Source organism: Mastigoproctus giganteus, chromosome 11 (assembly GCF_048544385.1).
Source record: "Mastigoproctus giganteus isolate SK-2022 chromosome 11, ASM4854438v1, whole genome shotgun sequence".
NCBI classification, from domain to species: domain Eukaryota; kingdom Metazoa; phylum Arthropoda; class Arachnida; order Uropygi; family Thelyphonidae; genus Mastigoproctus; species Mastigoproctus giganteus.
In genome coordinates this window covers 59383345-59402686 of record NC_143585.1, presented here as the reverse complement: position 1 = coordinate 59402686, position 19342 = coordinate 59383345, and the positions used below count along the sequence as shown (strand labels likewise).

Below are 19342 nucleotides of genomic sequence, written 5' to 3'. Positions count from 1 at the left end.
ACACAATTATCTTTTATGGATTTCTTTATTTTACCAAAAGCATATTACCGAAATAATACTGAAATCAGGAATGAAATTATAATTTCAGTATTATTTCAGTAATATGCTTGCAAGTAACACAAACAACTGAAATTTCAACAAAAGAGAAGCTTCTAAGAAAATTTTAAAAGAGCCATTTTTTCATAAATTTTGCAAATAAGTGTAAGTTAGCACATAAATATTATTAAAAGAAGGGAGAAAAATTATCTTGTTACACAATGAACTTTAAAAAATTATTTAAAAAATAGAGAATTCAATACAAAAAAGAATACAGAATTTGCAATGGTAATGTGAAAAACAATAATTACTTCATAAATATTTAATTTGTGGAACTATTGTAATTTTTACATTATGATTACAAAAGATTAACACTAAAACCAATTTAACAAGAGACATTTAAAATCCAACCCCTGCTCAAAAAAAAAAAAAAAACATTTAAATAGTTATGATTAATTTAAATACAATTATATAATTTTTACTCACTACTGCTGGATGGAATAGGTCCCCATGTTACAGTGTATACAGTTTGTTTATGGTAAGTACTTGAAATAGCTGGGGGTCTAAAATCAGAAAGAAAAGTGCTTAGGTATCACAAAAACATTTACTATGAAAATGCAAAAAAAAAGAAAAAGATAAATAAAATAAAATGCAGGCAAATATGTACAAGGCAATTCAAAAATAAGTAAATCATTTGAAATGTTTCGGAAAAAAAAAAAAAAAAAAAAAGATAAATAAAATAAAATGCAGGCAAATATATACAAGGCAATTCAAAAATAAGTAAATCATTTGAAATGTTTATGAAACACTAACCATGTATGTGATGTAAAATTCTCAAATACTAAATGACAGATAAAGTGGAATTTTTTTTTTCTTTAATTTACTCTAAATGTAATTTCTGTTATATCTTCCAAGGGAATATGTTGTGAAAATTACCTTTTTTTACAAAGCGATCAATACATGAAATACAGGATTCAGTAAATGAAAATTGAATAGCTACATTCTGATTTTTAAACTTAGCTTAGCATAGCATTTTAAAAAAAATGAGCAAAATGCTTTATTCAAGACAAGAGAGGACATTCAAACAGACTTTCTGCAAGTGGGAGATAACCTGCCTAGTTACCAGCTTAAATGCACTTAGTTTTTGGATCCTTGCATCGGAAATTTGTGATCCTCCATTCAGTCATCATGTGGATGACATAGCCATCCACCATCCATATATTTAAACCTGCTTCTCGTGATTGGTATTTGAACACACAGGAACATAGCACTCCCAGTGCAAACTAACTCACAGTTTATAAATGATTTCCAATGAACTGTGGGCCAGCAGTCTAAGTAATTTGTGTGCAAACTGATCAGATGACAACAGCCAACCATGGAATCACTCTAGTCACAATTTCAGAGTGTGGTAGACTTGTTCACTGTGTTATTATCAGTTATTTTATTCAGATCTTTATTTCCATATCAAGCTTTGATTATGGAGTTCAATGTTCCCATGTAATAATGTGGTTGCTGTATCACACTGTAAAAGGTGACTTAGTGCTGAGAGTCAAGCAACTGTTAGAGTGGATTAACGAATGTGTAAAATTACAAACTAAATACGGGAAGTGGGGGGGCTCAGCTATTTTAGGCCCAGAGAATGAGTGGGAGGGGACTATTGATGAAAGTTACAGAAAAAGGGGAAATTAGCTTAGTGAGACTGCTTTTCCAAAAGCTTATGCTGGCTTTTGACACTCCTGGAAATAAATAATTCTGAAGATGGGAAAAAAAAAAAAAAAAACCAAGTTGAAGCTGACAGTATTGGATATAGTGACTGTGATTCTGCTACAATCAAACATTGTAAAAAAAAAAAAAAAAAAAAAAAAAAAGTTTTTCGTGAATATTCCTAAATCATGATAATGATGTGTAGTAAACTTAGAACAATCACAACTGAATCAGAATCATTAATGACACTAATAAATAACCTTCAATTGAAAAATCTTATGTATCATTTGATGGTTAAATTTTTTGCAAATATTTACTATCCTGAACATATTTTGCAATAATAATATTCCATGATATACAAGCGCCTCCCTAGCCAGGTGGGCAGGAGCAGCAGTGCGTAGCACACACTTCTTGATTAGACCGAGGTTCGAGCCCGTTCCCACCAAATATGGAGGATGCGGAAAGGTCAGGGAATATGGCCTTAGTTGCTAATGCTCCTAAAAACCAAATAACAAACAAACAAACCATGATATACTATTTGAACAAAAATTAGCATTGTCCTAAATTTCCTATGTTAAAAGTAGTGATTCTGTATTTTTACTGTAATAAAATGCGGTGCAGTTATTATTTTGGAGAATAGTAAAAATCTAAGCACATAGTGAACTCTGTCAAATTCCTGAAGGAAACAGAGATAATAATCCTGAGATGTTTTGTGGTATTTCTTGTACCACACCTTTAGTGACTGAATTACTGTCCTCATTATAGTGAGTGTGTGAGTGGGAAGTTGAAATGTAATAAGGATGAAAATTCATTTACTGAAGTTAGTTAGTTATTTGGTTTTTAGGAGCATTAGCAACTAAGGCCCTATTGCTCCGGGATATGCGGTTGTCCTTCCCTGACCTTTCCGTATTTGGTGGTGACGGGCTCGAACCCCGGTCTACATCAAGAAGCGTGTGCTACGCACTGTTGCTCCTTCCCACCTGGCTACGGAGGCGCCTTTCATTTACTGAAGAAGTGGTAGATGAAGTACCACAAAACCTTTGAGAATTCTTTGTATTCCTTTAAAAAAATTAAAGACAGATGATTACACTCTACACAGGTTGAAATATTTAGATTTTCACTATTCTCCATCATAATTTACTTCTGCACTACACTGCTAAAAGAACAACTTAGTTACTAATTTTCAAGAGAACTTTCTTCAAAATGTCAGTAAAGAAAGATGCAAAGTACTTATTCAATTCATCCACAACATCAGCTGAGTTGTCTCTAAGACTTTCCTACACCCAGTGCACAAGGGTCCAATTTGATTAACTGTCTCCATTCTTTGTGTTCTTAGCTAATGCTTTTTCATATGCAGCCTTGGCCTCCCTGACCTTATTTGTGGTAATATTAAAGATCGACTTGTACCTGTTGTAGGCTTCAGTACTTTTCATTACTCTGTAGCTGTCCCATACTATCTTTTTCTGCTTTATTTGACCATATTCTCACCCCTAATACTTTTTCTAGTATGCTAATACAAATTATAATCATCTAGTGTATTTAAAAATATTCTTCCCACTGTGAGTTTCCCTCCCAGTTATTCCAACCTGGGACAGATAAAGTCACCCAAAATAAGACATTCACAACCAGCATCTTAAAAAGTAGATGACAATGTTGAAAAAAGTCACAAGTCAGGGTTAAATTTGAAAGTGTCTGCAATTCTGCCCAGACATAATAAGTGGGAGTAATGTCAAGAGCCTTGTCGATCAATTCAGCCTTGGAGGAACCGTGAAAGGCTCATGGGGCAGAATTTTTCTCAGTATGATCTGTGTTTGTTAACAGGAGAGACTGCTTCTACAGCTATTGGATACACTCAAATAGAAAGGGTGCATTTGGGCAGACAGTGTTGGGTATCGCTTCTCGGCCTTTTGGCTAAGATCAAAGTGTAGTATCTGTTCTCATCAGCCTATCTGATACGGGCCCCATCGGGACTCAAGATATTAAACTGATTTTTGAAAGGCGGGGCTGCTGTAAAGGGATAAGAATTTTTTAATCTTTAACATATTCTTCGTTATTTAACATAGTAAATTATGTTTTACGGAGATATTAAATAGGTTTAGTAGCGTTCGTCAGCTTTTTATTTTGAATTTAACCGGCGATTTTTGGAAGTTATGACTCCCAGTGTTGGCACCAATATTGTTGAACTGGTCACCACATCGTAGTCGATAAGAGATAGCTTAACGTATATATATCTCAAACTGATAGCGAAGGTATAAAGTAAAACTAGATAGCGTAATACGAAGCAGTGTATTTGTTACCTTATTATAGTATTATCAATTAATCAAAAATATTATTCTTATTAAATTTCATTGTTAATTAAATTATATTTAAACAGAAATCATGACCCAGACCAGAGCTGCAAAGCAAAGATCACAGACTACCGAGAAAAGAATATGCTGGTCCCAAAGGAACTAATTATTGTTGATGACTCTATTGTCAGGGAAACGGGGAATATAATATGTAAGAAAGATAGGTGGAACAGGACCAAGGTATGTCTGCCAGGGGCAAAAGTTGATGACGTTGTAGAGCAGATATCATCTTTTCAGGGCACAAAAGGTGATATTTTTGTACACGTTGGAACTAATGACATTAAGAGTAAGAGATCTGCAGAGTTACTCAACAAGTACTGGTCAATGTTGAAAAAAAGTTGCGAGTTAGGGTTGAATGTGAAAGTGTCTGCAATTCTGTCCAGACACGATAGGAGGGAGTATATGATGAGAGCCCTGTCAATCAATTCGGCCCTGGAGAGATTGTGCAAGGCTCAAGGGGTATAATTTTTTTCAGCCTGGTCTGTGTTTGTTGACAGGAGAAACTGCTTCTACAGGGATGGGGTACATTTAAATAGAAAGGGTGCAAAATATTTGCTGATGCTATCAAGGTAGTGTTAGGTGGGTTGGAAAACTGCTAGATTGGTGGGATACACAGACGAAAAGAGTAACAATAGCCACAGGCAGACGTGAAAGTGATTTTTGCACTGCTTTTAATGGAACAAGCAGCAGCCTGGAAAATAAGATGCTAGGGATTTCAAGGACTGCTGGCAGTCATCATGGAACAAAAATACATGGGCTGTGTTATGGTAACTAAGAGTAAGAACAGGTGCATGTATACTTGCATGTACACCAATACTAGGAGCACACTTAAAATGAATTTGAATTGCTGTTCAAGACATAAAATGTAGACATTGTTGGGATATCAGAGATGTGGTGTCACTCAGATATAAGGGATGCAGAATTTGAATATGGAAAGTACAATATGTATAGAAAGGATATATATATATATATATATATATACAAAGGGTACTAGGAAAGTTTTGCAATATGACGCAACAATGAATCACAGGAAGCTGCTTGTTGCTGCATGTTGAGACATGTTCATACGTGCATAGTAGCCGCCGCGCCAAGTCGATGGGCTCAGTTATTCATTAGTAGTGAGAGTGTAAAGTTCTTGCGATGGCATCGTGGTCACGAAATAAGATAAGGACAGTTTTGCGGTACAATTTCGTGCGTGGTTTAACCATAGACCAGTGCTTAGAAGAAATGACTCTTGCACTAGATGATGATTGTCCACATCGTACAACGATATTCAGGTGGTATAGAGAATTCCAAAGGGGAAATTTCACTCTGGAGGATTCTGAGAGGCCGGGAAGGCCACGAACGTCAGTTACGGAGGAAAACGTTACTGCTGTGAGGAAAATGCTTGACGAAAACAGGCGAGTGACCTACCAACAGATAGAGGATACTTTGGGCCTAAATGCACCAGCAATTCGTTCGATTCTGCAAGATCATTTGCACGTGAAGAAACTTTGTTCTCTCTGGGTGCCGCATCAACTGACTGAAGAGCAGATGACACGACGTGTGACTTGGTGCCGGGAGATGTTAAAAAAGTTTGATAAGGGACAATCTCAGTATGTGAACAACATCATGACAGGTGACGAGACTTGGCTGTACTATTACGATCTGCCGACCAAGGCTCAAAACAAAGTTTGGGTCTTTGATGATGACGACACACCCGTAATTGTCAGAAAATCCCGATCTGTAAAGAAGAAAATGATAGCTGTATTTTTCAAATCGAGTGGAATTGTGGAACGTGTCGTTTTGGACACACAGAAGACAGTCACAGCTAAGTGGTATACTGAACAATGCCTGCCTAAAGTCATTGGATCTATGAAGAACCTGCGGCCAAAGTCAAGAATGGACACCTGGTACCTCCATCACGAAATGCTCCAGCTCACCGTGCCAAAGCCTGCACCGAATATTTGACCACGACAGGACTGAAACTTCTCGAGCACCCTCCCTACAGTCCAGACCTTGCTCCCTGCGACTTTGCACTGTTCCCACATGTGAAAAGGAAGCTAAAAGGGAGGCGGTTTTCCAGTGATGAGGACCTTCTACGGGCTTGGGACAACGAGTGTGCTTTACTCCCTAGTGAAACTTGGCAGAACTGGTTTAAAGATTGGTTTCGGAGGATGGAGAGATGTATTGAATGTAGAGGAAATTACTTTGAAAAAATTAAATAAACAAAGCTGTATTGCAAAACTTTCCTAGTACCCTTTGTATATGTGTTTGTGTGTGTCCGTGTCATTGGTGGCTTCCAGGCTCTCGCCTATCTCCACCTGTATATATTGTATTTGGGTAAAATCTCCAGAAAAAGGAAAATGCCTGAAAGTGTATCTTATCTTACTGTGTAAAGCACAAAATCCTGCACCCACCAGAGGAAGTGTTTTACCAGTCGGAGCCAGCAGTCCTGCCCCCAGGATACCCAACCTAGGAGCCTGCAAAAAAAAATAAATAAATAAATAATAATAATAAAAAAATAAAAAAAAACTGCACCCACCAGAGAAAACACTATACTGGTGGGTGCCAGCAATCACACCCCCAGTATCCTAGCCTGGATGCTAGAAAAAAAAGTAAAATAAAATAGATAAAAAATAAAAAAATAGTGGATAAATGACCCTCTAAATTTATCTTATGTTTAATGGTCTGTAATAAGGCTTACCCAATTCTACACCGCCGAAAAATAGTTACACAGAACCCTTGCAATAAATTAAATCTCATCTGATTAACAAGATAATTACTTTCATTACCAAATCTAAAATCTTCAATATGTAATAATAACTTTCCTCTTTGTTCAGAATACAAATTAAAATTCCACTTGTATAAAATATGATACCATGTCTCAGACTGACCACAACTACACAAAGGAGAATTTACAAGGCCAAAATAGTATAACTTAAAATTCAAGGAACCATGGCCAGTCAGGACATATGACAATTCCATTACTGGAAAAAACCATTTATTATCCTTATTATCAAAATTAAAAGTGACCCTGGGGATAAACAATCTCATCACTTCCCCAGTTGCCATTTCATAACCAATTGATTTAAAATATCCTTCTTGGCCTTAGTCAAATCAGTAGCATTATCAAAAGTAATATTCATAAAAGAAACAATTGTACCTTTTTTTGTTATAGTAGCAAAGTGCCCTAGATATAATGCATAAGTCCAATGGTAAGTAGTCTGCCAACACCATTGCATTAGTTGAAACTGTCCTGCATACATTTAAAATAACTAAAAGCATAGACCTCTGGACTGAAAGTAATTTTTGTTTTCGTTAACACACTCGAAAAAGTCTGTTTTACACTGCAAAACGGTAGATTTATCACTTTTTTAAGCATATCAATTTACAAAAAGATAAATTAGTAAAATAATAATAATAGGAGTTTACCTCAATATAGTGCGTAGAACACTTCCGTATGATACCCTCCAGAAATTAAAATGGAAAAAACGAAAAAAATCGACAACTTACCGGTACATTAGAGTAAAATATAAATAATTAAATAATCTATTTAACACAATTCAAATCAATTTAAAACAATTAAAAATCAAATAAACGCAATTAAAAGAATCTAACGAAAATATTCAAAACGATTTTCCTTCCTGAAGCTGACAACGCTTTTCGACCGTATGTCGTGATCACAGGAATGAAAATTACCGAATCGGGTTAAACCTGATACTTAAATAGAGATTATTTGTCTTCGCGCATGCGCGTAAAGGTCCACGCATCAGAGATCAAATATGGCCGCCGAACATTAACAGAATTCTCGTGTAATTTAATTTCAACGGTTTCTGCAATTAATAGTCGCGCATAATTACGTTGAACATTAAGTATTTTGGCTTCGTTAAATAAAAAAGTATGTTTTTCGTTAATGGCACGAAAGGCTAATTCTGACGCTGCTGAACGAGAAGCACGAACTGAGGCTTCATGTTGATTTACACGAATATTAAAAGAAAATCGGGTCAAACCCTGATAAGACGAGTCGCAATCACCGCAAGAAATGTTGTATACCAGATCATTAATTTGTGTTGCGAACGCTGAAAGAACCGAGCGATTTTCAGTATAGTGTGTAACTTCCGTATTGGCCTAGCTACAATTTTAAATTCGGTATCTTTAAAGAATCTGTTAAGCTGTTTGTGCCACTGTTCAACATATGGGACAGAAATAAAGTATTTTTTGATATTACTAGTGTTGATTGGTGTAGTATTTTGTATCCTATCCTAAGCTTGTACCCTAATTCGGTTTATTGTGGTAATGGAATAACCCCTGTTTAAGAATCTGCTAGTTAATATTTGTATTTCTGAGTCCAAAGCAGATTCCGTCGTTGAATATTTATAGGCATTAAGAAATTGATTAAAGATAATCGATCTTTTGTAGGTGAACGGGTGATAGCTATTATAATGTAGAAGCATACCGGTGTTTGTAGGTTTTCGATAGATGCTAAATTGTATTTTATTCGTATCCCGGGTAAGCGTGAAATTTAGAAAGTTTAATGACTTAGTATCCGTAGCCTCCCTTTCCAATGTAAATTTGAGTCTAGAATGAATATTATTAAACGAATGTAAAATGTCTTGGATAGTATTACTATCGGTAATAACTAGAACATCATCTAAATACCTCCCATAGTATGTGATACGGGTTCGGAAAGGTGTCAAATGTATCTACTCAATTGTTGAGAGATAGATCTCTGACATTAAGCCACTCAGGCTCAAACCCATTGGTAATCCAAAAATTTGTTTGTATACCTTGTCTCGAAAGGTGATGTAGTTAGCCTCAACTAACAGTTTAATTAAGTGAAAAATTTCCTTAATAGGTAGCTTCTTATAATTAATCGGTGCCGAGTTTTTATTTAACATATCCCAAATAATATCTAATGTGTATTCAACGTTTACATTCGTATATAATGAGGTAACATCTAGTGAGAATAAATTGTCACTGTCGCCGAGTCTACAGTCTTTAAGCTTATTAAATAATGTATCGTAGTTCTTAATCCCAAATTGTATTACCTGTCTAAAGGGTTTTATAATGTTGTATACATGCGTGGCTAAGGATGAAAATGCCGAGTGCCTGTAGGAAACAATAGGTCGAATAGGAAACCCAGTCTTGTGTAATTTTACCTGACCGAAAAGTGCAGGAATATTGTATGTTCTGGACTTCAATTCCTTTAACTGAACCATAGTAATGTAGTCGTTTTTTCGATATGTGGTTAACGTTTTATTGTATTGATTGACCAAATTGGTAAACAGTGCCGGGTCTACTTCATGATAAGTGGAGGTATCTGACACAACTGAATCTAACTTATTAATATAATCATGTTTATCTAGTATTACCACTGTATCTCCTTTATCTACCCTCTGTATAATAATGTCCTTATTTCCCCGAAGTTCTCGTAAAGCTGAACTGTCATGTGTATTCAATTTAGGAAGTCTCGTTTCTTTTATGTTATTCACTACTTGGTTAACTTGTTGAATAAATACATCTTTTTGTGGAACATTTCGAAGTCCAAATTCAATATCAATTACGCATTGTTTTTTAGGCAGTTTTCGAGGTGGTAAATTATAATTTAGTCCTTTGGATAAAAGCGAAATCTGGTCTTTAAAGGAGAACAACTTGTCAGTAGAAGTGAAGAAATTTTCCTATGGGCCTTGCAAACTGATATTTAATTTATTAAGCTGCACGAATAAATCTGCTAGAAAAGCTAATTTACAGCACCAAATCACTTAAATACTGTAATCACAAAATTTTGATTGCTCCAGTGAAAAAAAAAAAAAATCAGCATTTCCTCACACAACTTGTCCATATGCGTGAGTACATTTCCTATTGATAGCCACCGAACCTAAGTATGCATCATTAAAGAGAAATGATCAGACTCCAGTTCCTCACATAATTTTCCGAAAATACGTATTTTTTTGGTCTAGTTTTGATATAATGGACCAATTTACCTGCTTGATTAAGTACAAGTTTTTAATCGGGTATGACTGTCTTTGCTACTAAAACTTCTCTGTATCTAAAACAGTGGGTTGTAATAATATTTGAATTGTGTCGTTTTACTAAGGTTACAAATCCTTCTAGTGCTCCTGTCATTTGCGGGAGCACTGTCAGAACAAATGCCAACACATGACTTCCATAAAATACCACACTTTTGTAAATAATTATTCATTACTTCGAAAATATCTTGACCGGTTGTTCTTTGTAACAACAACAACAAAAAAAAGATTAATAATTGTGTCATTTTCAATAAACCTGACAAATGCTATTAATTGGGCTTTCCTGCTAATATCTGTAGAATTATCTACTTGCAATGCAAACAGTTGCCCAAAATTATTAATATGTTGAACAACTTGTTCTTCAATATCATCGGACATTTCTTTTATACGCCTGCTAATTGTGCTGTTCGAAAGTGGTACTGCCATTTTTTTTTTTTTTCCCAGCTTCCTCTCCCAAATTTTTCTGATTACCCGACATGCTGGTAAAATCGGACTTTCTGCAATCAGATGAGATTTCCTTTTTTTTTTTTTTTTTTTGCCACCAGTTCGGGCTACTAAATAGCTGGCTTCTTGAGCTTTATCAGATATTTTAGGCATACTATAAAATAGTGTATCTTGTTTTCTAGTAGAGACTAGCAGTCTTTTAAAATACTCCACCGTTTTGTATGATAAATTCTCATGTTTCATAGAAACATGACGCTGCAATTTACTCAACGCTATTGATTCATTCGACAATTTTAAAACACGTAAAAATAAACCACATACCACACATAAAGGTAGAGGACAATCTTGGTTACCAGTATAGGAAAATCTTATCGCCAAATAATCGTCATCATATGTACAACATGTTGTCTTCTTTATTTTAATGTTGATGGTTGCTCGTTTCTATTATTTTCTCCAAACTCATTTTTATCAATTTGCCTCTTCTGATTTCCTTTCACTAAAAATTTATCCATTGCTAATAATTTCTAAAAAAAAATTAAAGTTACTTCTAGAACATATTAATACAGATAACTGAAAATACCTGTTCCATACAAATTAACTGAATATGGCGTTTTAGAGATATAAAAACACAAAAAGTACTTTTAAAACACAAAGGAAATTTCTTACTATGCTGCTTACAGGTTGCACTTATACAACTGCAGGGTGCCTGGGAGAGTCTCTCAAGATAAGAATGGCTGAATACAGGTGAAATCTACTACTAGGAATCAAAAGGTGAATAAAGGAGTAAAGGTGAACAGGACTAGTACTAGGAATCAAAATGTGACTTCACACTGACCGCTGGAAGGGGCTGGGATCGGTACAGCGTAAATAAACAAATTTTTTTACTCGAATTAATTTTTATTTATAAAACTTGGATTTATTAATTTTTTATTTTATTTGCATTTTCCATGGCACACCTGAAGCATACTAGCGGCACAGGTTGAGAAACACTGCCCTAGACATTTAAAACACTTAGAAACAACTGTAAAACGTCTAAACTTATGGGAGGTATAATCAATATACAGCTTGTCCGTACTCATCGAATCATTCAATATTTTAGGGGTTACCCCAATAACCCAATTATTATACTTTTGTGTTGTGCTAAATCTAAACACAAACCATTCTTTAATTTCCCTATCCTCATAACCAAAGTCTTGTAGGTTTTTCTTATACAAGTCTAATAATATCATCCTGGGCTAAATCCTTCACCACATCATAGACCAAAATTGTTGGATTCTATAGCCTTACTTTATCTTGTTTTAAGACCTTATAGGCAAAAGCCTCAGAGTGTACCAACTTGTCGAAATCCTTGACATTATCCGTCTTAACCAATACCCCCTTATTTCAAATAGTTCTCAAATTTCTGATTTTGAGCTCTTCAAAATCTTCCTTTAAAGTATTTACAATCACTTTAACATCCTGACTGGTTTTGAATTGATCACAGGACTCCTCGGCCCTGAAAATGATCTTGTTATTCTGCCTGGACTTACTACTCTGTTTTCTGCTACACTCAATCATAGGGAACACATTTCAAAGCCTCTGCTCACCGAGTTCATATTGACTAGAGCCAGCCTTCACTTCATCCATATATGTTCCTTGTTGCTCCACAAATTGGGGAAAAAATGACTGCCCCCTGATAACATCATCAAAAATACTTGTGCATACTTCCTTTTCTTCCACTTTAGTTTTTAGTCTCTCATTATCAATAACCAAAGCTGTTGATATTGTCTTCGTGTCAACCCAGACATCCAACAGAAAATTAGTCGCAGCCTTAGTCGCCTTATTATTGTCACTTGTCATGTAATCAATTACCTTTTTCTTCAGTTTTGTAACTAGCTCATATGTTGTAGACACATCTGGGTATCTCTGCCTCTGTTCCTGTATACTGGCTACAATTATCTCACTCTCCCTCACATTAGTTCCGGTACTACTTCTCCCTGATTCCAAGTAAAAACTATTAATAGCTGAAATAATATCATCAGGCTGAATGTCAGGTAAGTCAGTAATCTTGACATTTGACAGTTTGCCAAATCTGTTACCACATCCACTTCCTAAAATTGCACCCCTTGATCTGACGTACACACCACGTGGAGTTTCAGTACCACTAGCCTGGGAGTAAATAAACACTACCAGATACCCCAGGATTTATAATCTCATTAGCTACACACATTAAACCTACCACACCACTACTTACTATACTACCTGACTTAATATTTTTACCTCTGGTAAACTTATCTGTAATCTTAACAGTTTTAGCATTATGCAATCTGGAAACTCTAGAAAGGAGGGCAGAAATGCACCAATCTCCTCTTCCTTCCCCTCTCCTTTACTAACTTTCTTAATATGAGAGCTACCTTCCATTACTTACAATAAGATATATAGATAAGCACTGGAGTAAATAACCCATATACTATAATGGAACACAGAAAATCAATCATTTATTATACCATATTCGTTATACCAGGGGTCAGCAACCTGCAGCTCTTTGAACATATAACTGCAGTTATTTAACTTTTAGCTCACATGAAGCACAATTTAAAATAGAGTTAGAGGACTTAAAAATCAAGGACATGTGGAGTGCAATGCCTTAAATCTGAAATTGAGGATTCGGAAATGCAAAAGGCTGCCCTTGCAATTCTACACAAATGGACAGCAACAGATAAGTTGAAAAAGCAAGACCAAATTGTGTTCGATGTGTGGAGTAGCTTACCAGACAAGCATATAAATTTGAAAATAATTGCATTTGGACTTCTCTCAGTTTTGGTTCTACAGACAAATATTTTCAAACATGAACTATATTAAAAATAAATCAAGAAACTGTCTGAACAATGTAAGTCTCTCAGCATGTTTAAAGATGAAAATGATGGCATACTCGCCTGATATTGAGAGACTAGCTCAAGAAGTTCAGCAGCAAAAGTCACATTAATTCGGATCTAATTGGATGTTTATTTCATTTATTCAGTATTAATAAATAATATTTCAAAATATATATTTTTTAAATAAAGAGCATCTCCCCACTCTATTCCACTTCTTAAAAATGAGGCGGGCCACAACTGAGCGTGAACCGCAGCAAACCTCGAGTGTCACGTACTGAATGTCCAAACCATTCAAAATATGAGAAAATAAAGTAAAATAAAACAGTAAATCAATAAAAATTATAAAAATAAAAGGAATTAAAAGTTAAAGAAATAAAAAATTTATAGTAAAACAAATTTTGAAAAAATAAATAAAATAATAATCAGAAATATTAAAGATAAAAATAAGTAAATAAAATGAAATAAAAATAAAATTCAGAAAAAATAAAGATAAAAATAAGTTAATAAAAATGAATAAAAATCCCACGCCAGTGCAAGGTGGTGCCAGCATATGATCCTGCCTCGGGACTGGCCTGAGGCCAGCAGGAGATAGAAGTCAAGAAGACACAGTGCTATCATTCGGCATTGTACAAGTTTGATTACCAACTGTCCAAGTCGAAGGTGGTGGTGAAGATGGTACTTGAGCTAAAAAATGGTGGCAGTGACGATGGTGGTGGTGGTGGTATCACAAGAAGGCGACGATGGAAATGCTGGTCTTGGTCTGGACCTGGAGGTAGAGCTGTAATAGGAGTAGTTCCTGAAATTGGGGCACTATTGATGAGTTGTCCAAGTCTGGCAAAGGATTTATATGCAAAATCTTGCAGAAGATGAAATTTTTCTTTGGAGTCCAAGAAAGATGACTGGAGGAAATGGTTGACACACAGCAGACAGAGGCTGACAAAGATCAAAGTAATATGGACAGGTGAAAAGAACATGCTGCCAGTCTTCTGGACTACCACAATTACAGAGGGGAGAATCAGATGGGTTAAACATAGCAAGTTTAGCATGTAGGGAACCGTGGCCAGTTAGAAGAAAAAGAGTGCGGAGACTTGGACTGAACCATTTTAGAATAGACTTTTGTAAGACAAAGAACACACGAAGAATAAACTTTTTTGTAAGGCAAAGGACACACATGGAATAAACTTTTTTGTGACCATACCTTTGGAAGAAGAAGACCACTGATCTTGCCAGAATTGAACCAAGTGGTTCCAGCAACGAGTTTTTTTTTTTTTTTGGTTTTAAGATCGCAGTGGATATTAACAGTTAAGTCTAAAAAGTCAACTGGAATGGCAGGTCTAAGGTAATAACACAAACCTCGATAAGTGATTGGGAGGTCCAGAGGTAGGCAACCGTTTAAAATCTAGAGCGCAGCTGTCGAGACAGTGCGACATATCCTCTATCTTTGTCTTTGGATAGAGGAGAGTTTCTCTTGGATGGCAATCTTCTTAGTATACCAAAACCAGATGACAGCGCCATAGGTACAAATCGGAACAAACACCACTTTGTACAAAAGATGAAGGGTACAATGGTTAACACCCCAGGATTGATGCAAAAGACGGACAAGCATAGATGTATACTTGGCTATTTTATCACGAAGGTGCAAGATATGCTTCTGGAAGTTTAGCTTACGATCTAGAATAATACCCAAAACTTTATGTGAGTCAAACATGGAGAGAGAAAGAGAATGACCAAACAGTTTAACAGTCAGAGGCCTGAAAATGTTAAGGTTGCCCTTAAGATAAAGAAGCTTAATCTTGTTAGGGGAAATGGTAAGTTTATTAATAACGGACCAAGAGCACAGATCATCCCATAATACTACTAGCAGTACTTTCCAAAGAAGCACAAGAATTACCAAGGACAAGGAGGGTTAGACTATCGGCATATGCTATTTTAGAAGCATTGGGAGTTGAACGGAGAAGCCACTCATCTAGAACCAAATCCTAGAGAAGGGGACCCAAGCACTGAATCTTGTAGGCATCCTCGAGAGACAGAGCGAGTAAGTTGCTGAGTTCCAGAAATGACTTGTACAGAACAGAAGAGAAAGTAGTTACAGGTTAAGTTGTAGAGTTGCAAAGAGCATTGGGCAGCCCTGAGGCAAGCAAGAAGTTGTCCCACCAAAGGGAGTCAAAGGCTCCAGAAAAATCTACTAAAATAGTCACACCATATTTAAAAGTGCAGTTGTTTACTCTGGAGAGAATTTCAACCAAGGCCTCCTCAGTTCCATGGCCTGGACGAAAACCAAACTGGTTGGAGGAAATGAGCATTCAGTAAATAGACAATCTAGATGGGCAGCAATAAGTCGCTCAAGAGTTTGACCCAAGTTGGATGTTGTTTGGTTTTTTAAGGAGCATTAGCAACTAAGGCCATATTGCTCCGGGTTATGCGGTGGTCATTCCCTGACCTTTCCGCATCCTCCGTATTTGGTGGTGACGGGCTCGAACCCCGGTTTAATCAAGAAGCGTGTGCTACGCACTGCTGCTCCTTCCCACCTGGCTATGGAGGCGCCCCCAAGTTGGACAATAACGCAATAGAACGATAGGCCTTAGCAGAAATAGGAGTACCAGGTTTGGCAATCAATTTTAACAATGCCGTCTTCCAAAGGACAGGAAAAGTTGCTTTGTTCAAACATTTATTATACAGTGTAACAAACACAGATGGATAGAGATTGTGTAGTCACTTAATAAAAATGCCCTCAAGGTTATCAAGTCCAGGAAAACTATTATTATTGATTTTGGAGATTGCCAAATCAACCTCCGTCTGGCTGAAGCAAGAAGTGGATTCAGAAGTAAGATAGGAACTGTTGAGAGATCTAATTTGTTGGTGAATAGAAAGATCACAGCAGGGGTCATCTGAGGGAAGAAGCAAATCAAGTATGGCATTGACGGTGCTAGTCCAAATCAGAGTTTCAGTATTGAGAGTCAACAGACTGGTAAGTTTGTGGAGGGTGAACTCTGTTTCTAGAGAGACGATGAACCAGACCCCAAGGGCCAGAATTAGCTGAGGTTAAATGTTCTCCAAGTGGATCTTTTACTGTCCTTTATGGCCTTGGCATATTGCCTTTTGAGGTTCTGATATTCATTTTTAAGATGCTCAATATTTGCGGTTGGCCAGCTCATACGATGACTTTGGAAGGAACGGCAAGCACAAATAGAAAGGATAGAGGAAGCAGGAGAGGGGGGAAGAGTTATGCTCTTAGTTAAGGAGCACATAAAATCTAAGGCAGTGCATCCAGTTGACATGGGTAGCCAGTGCAATGTTGAGTTGGTTTGGTGTGACATAAGAGGAGAAAGCAAAAATGAAAGTAGGAATGTGTTATAGGTATAATGACCCTAATGAGTACAAAGAAACAACAGTACAGAGAAGTAGAGTGGGCCAGTAAATCAGAATGTCTAATAATGGAGAATTTTAACTTTCCAGATATTGACTAATCTTGTGGGATGGTCACTCGCACACTAACAAGACTGGATTCATTGGATGACTGATGACTGTTTGTTGTTGTTTTGTTTGTTTGTTATTTGGAGCATTAGCAACTAAGGCCATATTGCTCCGGGATATGCGGTGGTCATTCCCTGACCTTTCCGCAACCTCCGTATTTGGTGGTGACGGGCTCGAACCCCGGTCTAATCAAGAAGTGTGTGCTATGCACTGCTGCTCCTTCCCACTTGGCTACGGAGGCGCCTTGGGATGACTGTATTTCACAGCAGCATGTAGAGAGGCAACAAGAAGGAGTAATACTCTTAGCATTAGTAGAGCCATACGATGCAAGAAAGCAAGCTTATGCAGCATCAGCCAAAAAAAAAACACCTCCCATTTCACCTCTCAATTCGTTCCAAATGCCTGTACAGCTCAGCTTTAAATTTAGGCCATCAACTTCCACAACAAAAGATGGAAGTCTGTTCCACCAATCAACCACCTGCTGGCTAAAGGAACAAATGGGTAATCAAAGGGTGATTACAGACTTGTTAGTTTAACTTCTGTTCCAGAGAAAATAATGGACTCACTGGCTAAAGAAGTAATGCAGAATCATCTAGACAAGGCTGGAAATATACTTCAGCACACAGCATGGGTTTAAGGGGAAACCTTGTCTTACCAATTTCACTGGATTCTACGATGCAGTCTCAAAGAAACTGGATGCAAAAAATAATTTTAATATCATATACAGTAGACTCTCGATTTTCCGGGATAGATGGTAAAAAACAAATCCCGGATAATCGATTTCCCAGTTAATCCAAAAATACAGAAGTCCCCGACATATGTAAGAGATATGTTCCAGGACTTCTTACTTTGTCAATTTTTACGTAACTCGGGAATGACTAATAACATATCGGTATTATATTATTATTGACAAATCTGAATTCAGTACAATACTTGTTAATGTTTGACCATTTTCATATATTCTTATTAGTTTAATATTCTGACCCAAATCGATTGCTTTCCTTTTCTTGGTAGATTTATTAACAGCGCTGTCACTTATTCCCTTAGTTAGCACCATGATAACAGTCAAAATTAAATTTTCTGTAAAGAACCTCACAGGGTTTAGGTGAAAACTCACTATTATCACCCTGCGGCAAGCTCACATTTTGCTAAAGCACATTTCTGGACGTTAACTACCATAAAACAATAAAAACAATTTGCACTTTCCGTGTTATTGGGCTTTTCTGTTCGTGCATCTAATTATAAACGGGTAGTAAACTCGATCTTATTGCATTTGCATAAATACCGATAGCTGGAATTCTGTGTGTTTTTACATTATTATGGTGAAATATGTTGCCCATTCATTGAAATCTTCAGTCATATAAAAAAAAAACATAAATAAATTGTAAGAATCTTCTCTTCTTTCCTATTTTTTTGCTTGTTACTCCGATCTCACTTGTGCAATTTGTGTGTGCAGTGATCGTCGTTATTGATTGCTATGGATTGCTTAGCATCGGCAAAACTGTGGATCCTATCCACAGTTTTGCCGATGATTGCATTCCACTTTCCATTTTGAGAAACCTTGCCCTGCTCAATCAGCTTCAACTTCTCAAAAATCTGCTACCAATTCCTTAAATGCCGATCTTCAGGTAATTCTCAAGTGGGACAAAGACAACTTAGTTGATTTCAACCCTTCTAAAACTCAGTCTTGTCTTATATCTTGCAAAAAGGATTCTTCTGCTCCTATGCTCATCTTTAGTGACACTCCGATTTCTAGGCAAAATGATATATCTCTTTTGGGGATTACCCTGACTTCTAATCTCTCTTAGCACAAGCACGTTACAAATATTGCTTCCTCTGCATCTAAAAAACTTGGTTTTCTCTTTCGCTCTTGGCATTACTTTTCTTCCAAACAGCTGCTCACTCTGTATAAATTGCAAATCCTCCCTACCATGGAATATTGTTCCCACATCTGGGGCAGTGCCCCCAAAACCTCTCTCAGGCTTCTTGATTCTATTCAGAAGAGGGCAGCTAGGTTAATTAATGATTCTTCTCTAACAGAGTCTCTCCACTCGCTGTCTCATAGACATACTGTTTCTGCTGCATGCCTCTTCTACAGATGGGTACTGTTCTTCCGAATTGGCTTCTATAATTCCCGCTCTCTCTTTCAAAACAGTCCGAACACGTGCAGCCACCAGCCAACATCCATTTACTGTCCAACTTCAAACTCACAGAACCAACTTTTCATCTTCCTCATTTATTCATTCATCTGCCATTTTCTGGAATAACCTTCCTTCATACGTATTTCCTGAAAATTACAATCTACAGAAGTTCAAGTCCAATGTCAACAAATATCTTCTTTCATCTTCTCAACCTTCAACCCAAGCACGGTACTAAGTACTATAGGTTCTAATACCTCTCGTGTTTGGGGTTTACATAAAATAAATAAATAAATAAATAAATTGAAGAAAGTAAAGATAAACTATTAGGA

At 36.5% G+C, this 19342-nt stretch overlaps 1 protein-coding gene and 1 pseudogene across 1 annotated transcript in view; one reads left to right on the top strand and one right to left on the bottom strand.

The window, feature by feature from the left end:
* Positions 1–514: 514 nt before the first annotated feature.
* The window catches only part of LOC150078034 (gem-associated protein 5-like), a 155742-nt gene continuing 136914 nt past the window's right edge, over positions 515–19342 (bottom strand). Inside the window, exon 9 of the mRNA XM_090384436.1 lies at positions 515–599. Coding sequence (XP_090240562.1) covers positions 515–599 — 85 coding nt within the window. The remainder of the gene's footprint in view (positions 600–19342) is intronic.
* LOC150078035 (U2 spliceosomal RNA) lies at positions 3632–3785 on the top strand (annotated as a pseudogene).